At 40.8% G+C, this 16,587-nt stretch overlaps 1 protein-coding gene across 7 annotated transcripts in view; it reads left to right on the top strand.

The window, feature by feature from the left end:
• The window catches only part of LOC135701541 (ATP-binding cassette sub-family G member 1), a 111,964-nt gene that overhangs the window by 20,446 nt on the left and 74,931 nt on the right, over positions 1-16,587 (top strand). For 5 of the 7 annotated variants that reach the window (XM_065222368.1, XM_065222367.1, XM_065222366.1 and 2 more), the window contains one exon: positions 10,773-11,287. The exons of 1 other annotated variant lie outside the window; for it this stretch is intronic. In XM_065222368.1, the coding sequence (XP_065078440.1) occupies positions 10,957-11,287 (331 nt within the window). In that variant the 5' untranslated portion in view covers positions 10,773-10,956. Of the gene's footprint in view, positions 1-10,384; positions 10,684-10,772; positions 11,288-16,587 lie in introns of those variants that run through there. One more of the 7 variants, XM_065222369.1, reaches the window with a different exon arrangement.

Below are 16,587 nucleotides of genomic sequence, written 5' to 3'. Positions count from 1 at the left end.
GAAACCGCAGCAGGAAGACTATCGAAATCACGAACGAGATTGTCCTCAACAGTGACAATCAGAGGAGGGTGGTGCGGAACAAGCTTAACTAGTGGACAAGGTACTGTGGAAATGAACGGAGCATTGTCCTGAGTACTCACGAAGCAGAGGTCCAAACTACGGTTGTTCTCGTTGACTACGTAGTTAATTTGAGAAAGCGTTGCTACGCTATAGTTATCGAGAAGGCCGATAGCTCCTGCATGAAATACAGAACGTTCTGGATCTGGATAGAGGAAGCCGCTATGGGATGGTCTCCACGAAACGCCTGCTAGGTTAAAGTCCCCAAAAATGAATAGCTCATCAATTGGAGTCGCTCTTTCTATTACTGTGAAGACTGATTGACAGTGAGTCTCGATGAGTTCAAGATCACGAACTCGATCTGGTGGCATGTACAATGCGCACAAAAATAATGTGCGATCGCCCAGTTTAATGTAATGTAATCCAATCCGGAACGGACAGCCACAAGAACACCACCACCAGTAGATTTTCGGCTGTTGTTTGGATTCCGATCGCAACGAAAAACCTCATAATCGGATCCGAACACCTGGCTGGAAAGCGTTCGCGAATCGAGCCACGTCTCGCATAGGACAATCACATCATAGCAACGATCCGATACAGCAAGCCGGTAGTCGTCAACATCAGAATTCATTCCGCCGGCGTTTTGGAAGAAAATCACTATGTCCTGCTTGCGGCTTACAATCGAACGTCTGTTCTCCCTAGAAATCACGGAAGCATCAGGCAGCGAATGAACATTAACAATACCATGCGGATACTCGCCATAGTGACTGGGTTGGAAGACCCCCTCTCCACATCCGACTACAGGTCCGGAACGACTATGGTGAGCGGCGGCAGCAAATGGCTGGACTGAGACGGAGGGATCAGGGGCTTCCACGAGGCTTTCTACGGCGCGTTCCGGGCTCCGAGGTACGAGAGTTGATTCGGCGGCATTCAAGGTGCTGAAATTTGGATCGGCATCAGACATCGTATTTGCGCTATTAATTATGTACTCGCCTGTTCTAGCAAGTTGGAAGACCCCCAATCCACATCTAAAGTCAGGGCCAGGACGACTATGATGAACGCTGACAGGAATTAGCACGACTGAGTTAGAGGAACCGGGGGCTTCCATAAAGCTTTCCACGATGCGTCCCGGTTGCAAAGCAGATTGGTTCATCCAGAGTTCAGAAGACATCGAGCTTAATACGTCGTTTTCAGAAGGCGAGGTTGGATCGGATGGTTGCGTTAAGTATTCGTTGCTGGAAGCGGAAGGTGGCTCAGAAAAAGAAGGTTTTGGAACGTATCGATACTTGCCTGTAAGTACAGGCTGGAAGACCTCGTCACCGATTCCAAAACCAGGGCCAGGACGACTTCTGATGATTAGATCTACAAATAGCTCGACTGGTTCGGAGGGATCAGAGGCTTCCGAAGCGCTGTGTTGTTGCGTCCCAGATCCGCCCAACAGCACGTTAGTAATTGAAAAGGAAGTATCCTGGAACTGGTGTCACTGTGCTGGACCAATACGGGTGATTTTGGTCACCTTCTTTGATCGGGAATCATCGAACTCACGGAACTGAATGCCCTCCGGCCACGAATCGCAGGAAAGGGCAACATCCCGTTTGTTTTGGTTGACGCCGACTTTGAAGGAAACGTAGTTTAACGTTGACGGATCTTTTCTTTTGGGAACCAACTTGGCAACCCGAGGTTTCTCGTCTGTTTCCAGACACAAACACTTAGAGACAAGAGATGAAATTTCATCGTTCGTAGTAGTGGGATGAAACGCCGATAAGTACACCCACACCAGATCATCGTTCAGGTCCACGGTTCTGACCGAGTCGATAGGTGCTTTCTTACCACACAGTATGGGCTTGTCGTCAGTGCTAGATGAAGTACGGCGACGTTTCGGGGTGCCACGACCGGAATCAAAGCGGTCATTTTTAGGCCAACGTGGAGTTGAGCTGACTGGGATCTTCGATTCCACTTTGGCTGCAAGAGCAATAACAGCCGAATTCAATTTCTCGATGTCCTCTTTCATCGAATCAACCGCGTTTGGAGCCACAGAAGTCTGATTGACGTCACGGCTCACGATATTACGGAAGTGGCCGTTTGAAAAAAGCGCCGCACAGTGATCGCACATCCAGAAGACATTCTTCTCGTACAATCCAAGTTAATCGAGAAGTTCGAGATCAACTTTGGCACAAATTACGTGAAATGTGTCACCACAAAAACCGCGACAAACAATACGTTCGGAGTCCGAAATGGTTTTTTGGCACTTCTTGCAAGCCATGATCACAAAAAATGCGACGCAAACTTTATACACGCAACAAAGACTACCACGTAACGAAAAACTATAGCAAATTTCCGATGCGCGAAACGAGGCAATCAGACGTAGAAACATTATTCAATACACAAAAGTACGGTAGCAGAGTGTAATGCAACAAGAGATACTGACGATTTGGTACGCTAAGTACGGTAGCAGTAGTGCAGCGACAGATACAAAACAAAAATGTAAATAAAATGAAGATTGACACCACTGTTCCACGGGACGACACTTTTAATCTACAATTTCTCAACTTATCCACAAAGCTACACGAAATCCTACACTTCACAGAGGTACACCAAACGAACTCGCACTCTATAACACAAAACACTACTAAAACAGTTCAAATTTACACGGGTAAAACGACGATTTGTCACCAGCGGGTTTACGTTTTCAACTATTTCAGTGAAGCTCTATATGGGCGAATGAACCACGAATTGCATTAGCTTGTAGGAGAGCCATCTATCGTCCACCACATTGCACAAATTAGGCGACTACGGTGAGCTGGCCAAGGGGGAGAGGTGGCTGTCAAATACGAAAAATCGTCGCCTACCTCGCATAACTGGTTCCAAACATAAACAACCCATAAGAAACCTACAGTGTTTGTTTACGTTTGGAACCAATTTCATACAAGAATGATCAGTAGGCTGATTTGACATCACTTCTATACCCCCTCCCCCAGTGACTAGCACGTCGTAAGTGAAAATGGTTCTCGAAAGCGACCCAACAGGAACAAGAAGAAGAGGCGTGCAGCGGGCAAGGTGGATCGACCAAGTTTACCAAGGTGACCTGCGGACCCTTCGCTGACTACGAGGCTGGCGACATATGGCCATGGATCGAGTAAAGTGGAGACATCAAGGCCTTAGTCTGGTTGGTAAGGCAAATGTCCCTGCAGCCATGTAACGTCTATTTGATTTTTTTTCCTTGATTTGTTTTCCGTCGATCTGAGCACCAACGCTACCGACGCCAGGGAGGCAGCTCCCACACCTGGATCCTACTTATCGACCCATCTACTTATGAACCGGGGACCAACGGCTTTACTTCCCTTTCGAAGGGAAGTAAAGCCGTGAAGGCGTGGTGTTATGCATCAGAACATCCACGGTGGTGCCGACTGATTACCGACTGAACAAGCTAACGTCTCATTATATTTACCAGTTCTGTTAGCGAATGTAAGAATGAGGATGATGTATAGACAAAGATTCAAAGCCCTAATTACACTTATCAATATATTGATACAAACATTAGGGAAATATTGTCGAAAATATTGATGGCATAAAGTTAAACTGTCATTATTATTGTCAATCTACACATATTGAAGAAATTGAAATTGAATACGATTATTGTGAATATATTGACTTGTGTAACGTCCGCTTTAGATGCCTAGCCCAAGGTTATGCGAATTGCTCAGTTTATACACGGCTGCAAGCAATTTCTAAACAACCCAAATCTGAGTAGGATCTACTAATATCCATCAAAATTGAATAAACAAAGTTGAGACTGACAAGATGACGAATGAACTAGAGGCGTCTTGTGCCTCATTTGTTTACCTTGTGCACCAAACTTTGTTCGTTATAGTTTATCACCACATATTAGTTTTTGTTTTATTTGTCAATGCTCACATATTCTCCATTACTATATTAATCACTAACAAGTAACATTTGAAAGGCCTATCATCTTGTATAAACAAAGCTTGTATGGCCCTTTTCACGCTAACCGAAGTAGGAGGAATTGCAAAACTTAACTTATTCAACCTGAACTCTTTCATTAGATCCTAAGTAATATTGATCAATTCTCTTCGTCGACTTTCTATTTCGTTTATAACCTGAGCACATAAGCGTTTCTTGTTGTGTTTGTCAACCATACGGAAAACTACCCCATTTCCGGCCTATTAAGTACAACCCAGCTTAGTCTTTCTTAATCTAGCGTAGTTGAGCACCAAACGGAATGTTTTTTTATCACTGATGGCTTCCAAATTTATATACCTTTCCGTACGTACCGTAAGATTTGATAAAGAGAAACAAATGGTTGAGATATTGTTAAAAGTCTAACACTGCTTCTTGATGCCAAACTCGGCCTACGGATTCTAAACTCGGCCTAACGCATTGAAACGCCAATGAATTCACTTCGGCCTATCGGATGAAGATAAAGATTGATTCGATCGGAGCGCTTCATTTGTATTTGAGAATATTGGGTGCAAACATTCATATCACGCGTTCTTATTGACTTTGTTCGGTAGCATTTGAACTAAAGTATCGTACCAAACGCATAATTTACCTGTTAACGCCGAAATTATGGATTTATTGTCGTTTTCTGATTGATAGGCCCAAAATGGGCGCTTAGGCCGAAGTAGTTCTCTACCTTATTAGATGCTAGATAAAAGCTTCTTTTATCGATCTGTGTTCTGAAAATACCTGGGAATGTCTTTACATGACCGTGGAGATACAAAGAGAAAGTCGACGGAGAGAATCTGTCAATGTTACTTAGGACAATGTTCAGCTTGAATTTTCGTTTTTATCAAAAGGCTAACTCTTTCGACTGAAGTGTAATAATGAATATCCGTCAAACACTTCCGAAAATATTTTTAGATGCATAACATTGTCAAAATCTAGAGAAAATTTATAATCCCCTGGGTAGCAAACTTGAATTAATTAAATCTTTATTCATCAGAACAATACTATCAGAATGAACCACGGGAAGCTCATAAGTTTTGACAGGCGCACCGGCGCAACTATCGGTAATTGAGAGATTCACAGCTGACAAGAGAGTGATAGCGGGATTATGCGCTCTCTTTCTCCATCACTCTCTTTGTCTGCAATCAGATATCCAAGTGCACAGCGAGAAATGCACGCTTTGGGCACCCATACACCACGAATGTTCTTCTAATTTAAACTCACACATTCAAACCGGTCTGTTTCCGTGTTACTCCCGTTTGACGCGTGGCTGCTGAAAGCTTCAATAAAAACTAGCGGTGCAAACCGCCATGTATTGTGTAAAATTTGTGGTATGTTACAAGAGATGATAGATGGTCTGCTTGGCTTACATCAGGCATTTGACCATTCAAAAACTTGCCACCCGCCACCCAAAAAAACTCGCTTTTAGGTGCACTATTTAACGAGTTTTGTCATCTTAGTGTTATCGACATGCTAAGAAATCAATGCATTAGGGATTAGGCAGACCATCCGAACTGAATTTAATCCTTTTTGAAGCAAACCAAGGTCGAAGATTTAATTGAACCATACTATAAAATAGTGTATTCATGGTCACTTGTGGTCTGGAGTAAAGAAGCACAGCTATAATGTGACCATAAAATCTATACAAATCTAAACGCATCTTTTTTTAATTATTTACACCTGTGCCGTGCACAGGTTGCACATGTGGACGCGTCGCCACTGACTTGAATCCGAATGGTAATTTGTTATCTTGCCAGTTACAATCTTCTTTGCTCAATATTGGGTAGCCCTACTTCTAACGGAAATGAGTAGATCTTACTGAATTTTGAATGTATAGACATATCGTGTGCAGAAAGGAGGAAAACACGCTGTTCACGGCCAACGAGACCATCCCAAATTTGATTTTCCTTACTCATAAATCGCAAAAAAGTACAGGAATTCAGCAATGAGTAAATTTGCTTCATGTTTTTTCAGCTTTTTCGCGCTTTTTCAAGGAAAAAATTCTAGAATATGATAACATCGACGGTAGGATTTGCTCGGTCTACAATACTGAATACAATTCCCGTCAATTTATCTCATTTTCCAAAAGTTTATTCGGGTTTTAAAACATGGGCATAATTTGCTCATCGCTGAGTTCCTGCACTTTTTGCGATTAAGAATAAACTGAACTATAATTTAGGTTGATCTCATCGGCCGTGCACAAATTTAAAGGGACCAAAACCAACTGGTCTTTTTGGGATAAACAGTAAAAATGAAAACTCTCGGCATCAACACAATACAAAAGCATACGATTTCTTCTTGAAATGATAACGCCCAAACTAAACATTAAGCCTTCCCCTGACTTCTACGATGTCGTAATCAAACTGTCGAACCAGATCGAGCAGATTTCTATCGATTGGGAATGTTGTATACAGGTGAGATAGCTTGTGTGGATGGCTATCGGTCACAGACGGCAAGACGTGTGAAATACGATTTTTATACCTATGTTACGGTAGTAACAAAGGTAATACAGATTTTTTTTAATATATCTATACAGCCATTCCATATAAACGATATAGTGTTCCTTATCGCCATTAGACCCTTGTTTTTTTTTTCATTTTGTTATTATGGTGACCATTTCCATGTAAGGGTAATCCAAAAAATGTTTTTTTTTTACGTAGGATTATGTCTTTCGGCAACATATTGGGGGTTTTAAAAAATCAAATTCGACCGCGTTACGAAAAGATGTCAGGTTTTGACCACATATAACTCTATCAATAGCAGATGGATTTTAATTCTAAACAAACCAATCGATTGGAAATGTATCTACCAATCTGCTCAAATGAACATTTTATTAATTTTCATTAGGTCACTATTGAAAAATACACAAATGTCCAACTGTTGCAATGGTGATCAAAATTATCACCGATTGCCTGCAAACAGCGCATTCCCTAACACAGATTTATAAATCGAATTCGATACTGTCTCACTGAACGGTGCTCATTCAATCACCGTGTGTGGTGGTGTTCGGTCGTCGGTGTCAGCAGCAGCAGCAGCAGTACACAACAAAAGGCAGCCTGCAAACAGCGAGCTGCAGGCCCACATGAGCATCCATAGAATATATATAGAATATTATCTATTGAATAAAACAAAAATTCCGTGCGTGTTGTGCACGTAAATGCGTAATTTTGTCATCAGAAAACGAGCCGTTTCCGTGATGGGAAAAGTGGTTTCCCTAACACAGTCGCCGAATATTGATACCAAGCACTGAGCATGCCAGACGGTACCGATATTTATACCTTTCAGTGAAAATTCTAAGTCCTCCTATTAAGAGCATTATGCCAAAAAAAAACCTTTCCGAATTCTCTTAATAGAAAGGGCTTAAAATTTGCATCAAAAGGTATAATCGTAGGTACAGTTCGGTAGGCTCAGATTCTGTGATTAATGTGTTTTCCCTAATAGGGGAAATGGTTGTAATGTTGGCCTATGGATCTAAGATTGGGCCCATCGCAAAAAATCTGCTATTTATCAATTTTATCTAGATGAACGCGTCATTGGAACGGTACTAATGGATAATTTTGGTCGCCATTGAAATTTTAGTCGATTGCTGAATTTATGTATGGGCCCAAATTAGGGGCATTTAGGCCGACATTACATCCATTTCCTCTACATATGTCATTTCCGCACTGCTATCATTTCCAAAAAACATCGAGGAAAAGTTTCCACAGTATTGTTCTTAGCTAGCTTCTAACCCATCGGTTCTTTTCAGGACCACAAACGACTAATAAAAGAGTAAACTAAAGAGTAAGAGCTTGAATCCAAGACATATCGTCCAGGATTGGCTTGTACTACATGGGCATCGACAGAGCACCCTAAAAACAGAACTCTCAAATTGCTTCCGAATTTCAAACAATCGAAATTATTCACTAATAACGAGTTAAGAAATCAATTTAATATATAATATACTTTTGCCGTGACATCGTAACTAACTTTCGTAATCCTAATCTACGGTCGTTTTTTGGATACAACCTCGTACTTTTTCTTTCCAAAATGACTTTTTTTTTCCAAAAATTCATAAATGTTGATCCACTGAGCCGCTTTCAATGATCGAAATATCAAATTAAAGGTAATTAAAAATGCTTTTTTTTATAACGATATTAAAAAATGAGATTTTGTACTGAAAAACATTTACTGTATTTCGCTTGTTATAATAACGAATTTTTAAAGCATTAAACATTGTTATCTCCCGTGTTAAAAATACCTGAGAGTAAATAAATAGTTTCGCTTTCCATACATTTTCCCATACAAACTTTAAATGTCTCCCGCAAATCCATAACGTAACCGAATCTGTTCAAATGAAGCACAGTTGCTGGGGACCGTTCAATACGAATCGGAAGAGCTGTGCATAGCCGGGGGTTGTGATCGACCATATAAACTTGACCCACCCTAATGTCCATAGGACAGAAACTCAGGACATAGGAAATGTCTAGATCCGACGTCTCTCTATCCGCAAAAAAAACATCATGAATGATCACTATTTGCTCAACCAATAAACACTCAATGTGAGGGGTAATCCAGATGATCTCTAGTAGGTAGACATACACACTCAGTAAGCCCAAATTATCCGGTTCATTAATAGTTTGCACACACAATTTGCACGCTGTTTGGCTAGACCGGACCCGGCCGGCTACGCTCTTTCTCATAGGCCAATATGTACGTAAATATTGTTTTTTTTTTACTTTTCCGTCTGGCCTACCACGGTTGCGCCGGCTGCGTGCCATTAAGCAGAAGAAGTCATACAATGAAGAATCTGCAAAGAGCTCGTACCGTGGAACCGTGAGTCTGGATTTTGATTGGTCTTTGTGGAAAAATTCTACACTTTAATTGCGTGTCTACGGTTACCTATGGCAACAAATTGATAGGCTTTAGAAAATGAAAGTACATGCTTGTTTGAATACAGAAGGTAAGGGGAAATAGATGGAAGCTACAGAGAAAAGCAAAACTTCCCAAATTTTAGGTTTGTTCAACATAAATTTGAGTTAAGCGGGTTTGTGGCTAGTGATGTCAGATGTTTTTTTTTTTCAAAAATCGATTAGAAGCTAATAGATTCCTATTTTTCATTTCATGACGTGATGTAATCGATTAATCACATCAATCGATCATTAGTCTCGACAAACAAAAATAAAAGCGAATGTTTTGAATAGGACTGAACAAGCATTCAAACGTTTTCAGGTCGTGTTGAATTAATTTGGGTGAAATCGTATGCAGATCCGATAATTATCGTAACAATATGATCCACTCTATCGATTAGCTGGAGAATCAAATATTGAGCGATGAAAGTGGATCTGTGGCCACAAAGACAACCAATGTACAACTTGACTAGTCAAAACGTCCTATGTTCATCCATTCCTTTATTTAAAGTCGGTCTCTGTTCCGCAATCTAGTGCCAATCACCGACGGACATCGATTGCCATCCATTGACGGCAATCGAATGTACACCCATTCAACAACACACATGGGCCGGGACCAACGGGCCTCAGAAAAATCACACCGACCTCGGCTGAGATTGAACCCAGACCCATTGGGGTGAGAAAGCAGTCATGTTTACCACTACACCACCTGCGCCGACCAAACGTCCTATTTTTTACTATATTGTAGCTTGATATTCAAAGTAAAATTGTGATTTTTCCGTTTCTACTGAATTTCAAACATTATAATAACTACGGTAAAAATGGTATTGCAAAAATTATTGTCTCTAAACAGTTAAAATAATAAACTTCATCCATCTGAATCCAATAATCCATGCGCTGTAGCTCACTCTCTTCCACTGGCTAGAAAATAATAGCCTCATGATTGTTTGTCACTGGCACGAGCACACCAGCAGTCGGCGGGAATTACAAATAAGTGGATCGATGGTGCATGATCGCAATAAATAATGCATCATTTATCTTAACAAATGCATCACGAAGCAGAGGATTCTTCCCGGAAAACGATGATCTATTCATCGCGTCGGTTAGGTAACCATTCAGCCACATCAAATCTAAAATTTTCATCTTTTCGAAAACTCGGTTGAACGTGTACTGTAGAATTGCGGCAAAACAAGAAAATCCCATGAACAGTCGACCATGAATCGTTTCATTCCAGTCTGCGATTAGAATCTGCGCTTGCATTTAGGGTTAGTGTCCCTAATGTCGGCCTAATACATAAATTTCGCTTGGAAATCCACAATTTTTACCTAGCAACTGAAAATATGCATTTGTGTTGTCCAGAAATGGGTTTAAGGAAAAATTGGCCAACCTTAGAGCCTTTTCCCCTACATACCTCCACAAGCACAACCGCCCGGAGACGTGAGCATGGAACTAAAACAGCCACGCCAATTCACCAACAACTTTTCATCAATAAGCTGATAATAAATTCAACCGTTTCGGAGTCAGAACCAGTTCCACCTCCTGTCTACCGCCAGTCGGTGCCAGTGCTGGCTGTCGAAACAGCTGACAGTGGGCCGTTTTCAAGTGCACGTTCCTGTGGTCGGGTATTCGCTCTGGAAATGAGTCAAGGTCTCGGTTCAGCCAGCACGCGGTTTGCTTGGTGTAACACGATCATGAATTATTCTGATAGATTGATTGTTTGAGAATCACCGGTACGGGTTAAAGCGGTCGCACAACAAATGCGTAGTGAAATGTGAGAATTTCGCACAGTCCTACGTAATGACTTATTGTTCAGTAGTACAAGTACTAATCGATAATCTTCCCATTTCATTTTCCTTTCAGGTGGAACAGATTAGAGCAAGCGTGCGTGCAGCGGACCATAACCCGAAAGACAATGCTGCGATCATTGTAATTCACCGCCAGTTAGCAGTCAGTTTAAAAGCCAATTAAGAAGCCGGGCTCAAAGGTGAATCCGATTCGGCCGGTGTGTTTGCGTGTCAGTGATTTCCCTACAGTTAAGACGACGATGACCATTCCTCAATCAAGCGTGATGGCGACGGCGACGGGGACAGGTGTCAGTCCTACTCTGACCGTGGCACCGACCGGAACAACAACGGGTGGATCATCGACGGCATCCACATTCAGTTGTTGTCCAGCGAATGGTGAAAGCTCATCGATTGGAGAGGATTCGATCGAGTTGAGTGAGGGCGGCAGTCAGGGGAACAATAACACCATGTTCCATAATGGGTTCCTGGAGAAGGAGGACTATCACTTTCCGAAGAGACCACCGGTGGATATTGAATTCCGGGATATTCGGTATACGGTGAAGAAGCTCAACATTACCAAAGCGAAATTCGGTGAGTAGGATTTTGCATGTCCTTTATTAGTATTCGCTCAGCGTCCTTTATAATCTTTTATCGTTAATATTTTAATATCCGAAACAGATTCATGTTTCGGTAAATTTGTTCAGTACACTAGTGTTTCGGTCATTGTGGACTTTTTAGGAGTAGTTCCGGACCAAAATCCAATAAAAAATAGTTTTTGACTCGACTTTCTGCGATTTGCATAATTGTTTGATATGGGCATTAGATTGATGCAAAATTTGAAATTTTCGGTCCACAGTGCTCAAACGGTTCCAAATTGTGTCCAGATTATCCTCCCAAAATTTGAACTTCTTTAGTAAGAACCTGACTTGGCACAAACCGTTTGAGGTTTTGGAAATTACTATGGGGAAACCATAATTTCGGTTCATATCTATCTCAAAATTCACCAGATCACTCTACTTTAGAAAATTATAGCTGAGCTTGTTGAGAATTTTCTCAGCTACAATCGATCGACCACTTTTCGATCAAATGTAAGGAACAAAAATTATTAATGATTCCTGTCACTGGTGTCGTATGATTATGCTCAATCAACTGTTCAGCAGCCAACATTGGTGTTTATTATAGAAACTACAGATTCCATAGATAAGCGGAGGAAAAGCAAAATGTATCCACACGAGCTGTCAGTTAGTGTAGCCAAACGAGCATGACGTCATCATGGTGTTGCTTGAGGGAGAAGTATTGTAATATTATGAGCACAAAACGCTTTCCACACTCCACATTCCGATTTATTTCGCGGACAACGGAAGAAGGAAAGATAAAGCAAACCATTCCTCGATACATTGTTGCAAAGATTTGCTTTGCACTTCATTTTGAACTTTTACGCACGAAACAAAACAAAACTGCACAACGAAGAGCTCTAAGATGGCATGAACTTTTTTCACGGATGCCAGTAAGATCATTTATTTTTCATGGTTGCTAAAACCAATTTTTATACTTATCTATGGAATCTATAGTATGTATAGTGTTTATGGCGCGTAGAATAGAGGACAAAAATCATGGCTACTATGTCACACTACATAAAACAGTGTTGCCAACAATACACTTGCTTAATCTTGCCATAAGATTATCAATCTCTTAAACAATTAATAACTATTTAATTTGGCTGAAAAATAATTTTCTGCAAAGTTGTAGCTGATAAAATTTCCCATAAAAATAGCAATACAATTTGTTAACAGTACAATATGGAAAAAGGCTAGAAGACAATGAACAAAAAGTTTGTTTTCCTATAGTAATTTCCATGTAAACTTCAAATGGTTTGTGCCAAGTCAGTTTCTTATCAAATGAGTTTAAACTTTCGGAGGCTAATCAGGACCCAATTTGAATCCGTTTGAACACTGTGGAGCAAAAATTTCAAATTTTCCATCAGTCTAATTGGCATTCATTGTATTTTTTTTTTATCAAAATGACATATGTGATAGTTCGAAAACGTCACTCCTGATCTAAATTTCGGCTGAGACAAACTTTTAGAGAAAAATTAAGTCTTGCTAGGAATAATGTAAACGTTTTCTTTTTTTTGAATTTTGATAAAAAAAATTTCTAAAATAGTGATTAAAACTTAAACATCTCATAAAGACCATGTCTTGGAAAAAGTTGCTCAGCTTAGTGAGAATTCTCTGATGGCGCTAGACGATGGCACTAGCAAGCAAAGATATACTATGTTATATAATATATCGTGATGCTGACATTGTTGAACTATCCTGTTAGTGGTGACGGTGGTGTGGTGGTAAGCGTGATGCCTCTCACCCCAAAAGGCCTGAGTTCAATCCCAGTCGGCGCCGCCAAGATTTTCTGAGGCATAAAATCTCTGATCACGTCTTCCTTCGGAAGGGAAGTAAATCCTTCCCCGGTACGTGAGTTGATTAGTCGATATGTAGGGTCCAGGTGTAGGAGCTGCCTCCCTAGCGTCGGTAGCATTGAGTGAGACTTCTCAAATACCGTAGGTGTAGTCGGAAAATTCATATTTTCTTTTTAATATTTGTTTGGAATCTTGTTCAAATCTGAACACCATCTAAAGGGCGAACACGAAATTATTGCGACACCGAAAATGTCATGCCAATTTTCTTATAATGTTTAGAATCAAACCAAAATTTTAGGGTAGTTTTATACATATATTTACTTCAAAAATCAAAAGAAAAGTTAATCGATGGAGCCTTGAGTGTAAAATTGCACGCATTTTCGCTTGATGCCCTCCATCAAAGTCTTTACAGTGTCATCCGGTACCAGTTTCTCAGTATTTTTTCCATTTTCTTAACATGTCCTTCTCGTCTTTGACTGTCTTCTTGCTCTTCCGAAGTTCCCGCTTCATTATTGCCCAGTACTGCTCCACCGGGCGCAGCTCCGGACAGTTTGGCGGATTCATGTCCTTTGGAACAAAATGGATAGAATTGGCCTCATATAACTCCAGGACACTTTTAGAATAGTGGCATGATGCCAAATCTGGCCAAAATAGCGGAGCTTCGTCGTGCTGCTGCAAGAACAGCAAAAGGCGCTTCTCGAGGCACTCAGATTTGTAGATCTCGCCATTTACTGTGCCCTTTGTCACGAAAGGCTCACTCCTCAGTCCGCAAGAGCAGATGGCCTGCCAAATGAGATATTTGGAGGCGAACTTCGACATTTTCTTCTTCTTAAATTTGTCGTCCACATCGAACTTGCTCTTGCCGGTGAAAAACTCCAACCCCGGAATTTGCTTAAAATCGGCTTTTATATACGTTTCGTCGTCCATCACACAGCAGCCATATTTTGTCAGCATCTTCTCGTAGAGCTTCCGTGCCCGAGTTTTAGCCGTCGATTGTTGCCGCTCATCGCGGTTTGGGAAGTTCTGTACCTTGTATGTATGTAGTCCAGCTCTCTTCTTTGCATTCTGGACGTAGCTCTGCGACATGCCGATCTTTTTAGCCAAATCACGGCTTGAGACGTTGGGATTTGCTTTAATCATCCGCTTCACCTTTCCCTCCGTCTTTTTGTTCTCCGGTCCCGGTTTTCTTCCAGCTCCTTTGCCGTGGTCCAACGTCAACCGCTCCTGGAACCACTTCAACACTCTGGAGACGGTTGAATGGTGAATGTTCAACATTTTTCCCAACTGCCGGTGCGACAGGTCAGGAAATTCCAGGTGTTTGGAAAGAATTTGTTCTCTCAACTCGCGTTGGTTCACCTCCATTTTCGTTGAATCGAAAAACACGACTTCGAGTTTGACAGCATGTACACAATACACATCAATGAGAAAGTGTGCAAAATTTGGTTGATTTTTACCCAATGGTAAAAAAGTTATGCCCTGTTGAATGTGTCGCAATAATTTCGTGTTCGCCCTTTATTGTCATAGGCAGTGGTGCTCAACTGAAGGCATATGGCGGGCCTGACTCAGCACCTTATTAATGAGATTATGGAAACGACCAAGGAAGGCAAGCTAAAGGGGCAATTAAAAGATTTTTTATTTAGCGAATTTCCTCATAATTTATTGTATCAGTACCAAATTTATATTTTGGATCTTGTAGAAAAAAAAATTAGATCACGAATCATTTGAATTTCCATAAAACTGTAACAGATTTTATGAGCTTAAAAATTAAGTTAATGTTTTGAAATTGAATATCTCGCAAGATTTTCAAGGCTTCTTTAAGACTTAAGAAGTTTTCCGAGCTAAATAATCATGAAAATTATCCAAAGGCTATGCTGAACGCCACGGTTGAATTTTGGACAGGGAAAGATTGTAGTACGAAATTTTTCATGATTTCACTCTACAGTACGTCAGTTTGCGTCTACAAAGCTTCTGTAACTCTTTACTCCTATGGGGAAATCCGATAAGCTAACGTCACTGGATGCGTGAAACATGGCGAATTTTATCTTATTCGATCGCTCTACCGAAAAATCTCGTAGCCAAGTGTCAATCTTTGCGTGAAAATTCCATTTCCGTAAGCGAATTGGGTCCCTAAAGGGTGAATACCCGTACACGAAAAAACAAAACCAGTCAACAGTTGTGATATTTTAAATTAGTACTTTTTTTTGTCCTAGTCGGATATTTTCATCACTGCGACCATTTTTCTGATCTATTGTGATATATTCCCCATTTTTTTTTTCTTTAGCTATATCAAGATGCCGTATCACTATTATTAGGAGTGATCGCCATCGTTTGACTAATAGCATTATCCCAGCACGGCATTATACTTCGAATAAAGTGCACTGCCGTACTGGGAGTTGTTCTCCAAATGTCAAAGGGTTCTATCAGCCCCTTGTCGAAGAACTTACGCCTTTTATTGAAAATTGCCAGACAGTGGTATAGCAAATGTTTCGAGTCTTCCTTTTCTATGCCACAGAAGCGACATACATCATCTTGAAGTTTTCCAATCAGCTTCAAGTGATAACGGCTCGGACAATGACCTGTTATAAGAGCTGCATATATACTAAGATCTTTCTTAGAAAGTTCCAGGATTTTGTGGGTCACAGAAATGTTTGGATTAATGAATCGCTTCGAATGCCTAGCAATAGAAGTGTTCTTCCAGTTTTCCTCCACTTTTGAAGATTCCCACGCTTTTAGCTCCATTCTAAGAGATGCAGCCGATAAGCCACAAAAGGGCTCTGGCCCGATGAACTTATGAGAAGATCCGAGTCTTGCTAGTGCATCAGCTCTTTCATTTCCCTCAATCCCGCAATAACCAGGAACCCAATATAAGTTGACTTCATTATGACAAGACAATTTTTGAAGTGATTGAACACACTCCCAGACAAGTTTTGATATACATGTCGCCGACTTTAAAGCATTTAGAGCAGCTTGACTGTCGGACATGACGCATATATTTGAATTCTTATAGTTTCTACGCAAACATATAACGGAACACTCTAAAATTGCTTAGATTTCAGCTTGGAACACAGTTGGCCATCTGCCCATAGGAACCGATATTTCTATCCCTGGGCCAGTTACTCCTGCTCCCACTTGATTGTTCAATCTTGAATCATCTGTATAAAAACAATCGATCCTGGACGAAGAATCGGATCACCAAATTGCTATGAATTACGCCCAGGGTCAAATAATTGAAAAAGTCGATTGAAATTCTACCTTTTCACCATCCAGTCTTCGTTGTTCCTTACTAGAGAGTTGATACTAACAGTTTTTAGAATCCTAAGATGTCCTCTAAGGTCTCCTTCAAAGAGTTTCACTGACCTTGTAATCCTTAGAGGACACTTTTCGGCTTCTAATTGTACAAATTGATGCAATGGTAGCATATAAAGCAAAGCATACAATGCCTTCGATGGTGTACTTCTCATTGTACCTGTTATTGAAA

Source organism: Ochlerotatus camptorhynchus, unplaced genomic scaffold, assembly GCF_037179485.1.
Source record: "Ochlerotatus camptorhynchus isolate MF236.1 unplaced genomic scaffold, CSIRO-AGI_Acam_v1.1 ptg000167l, whole genome shotgun sequence".
Classification (NCBI taxonomy): Eukaryota; Metazoa; Arthropoda; class Insecta; order Diptera; family Culicidae; genus Ochlerotatus; species Ochlerotatus camptorhynchus.
This window is presented reverse-complemented; position numbering and strand designations above follow the sequence as displayed.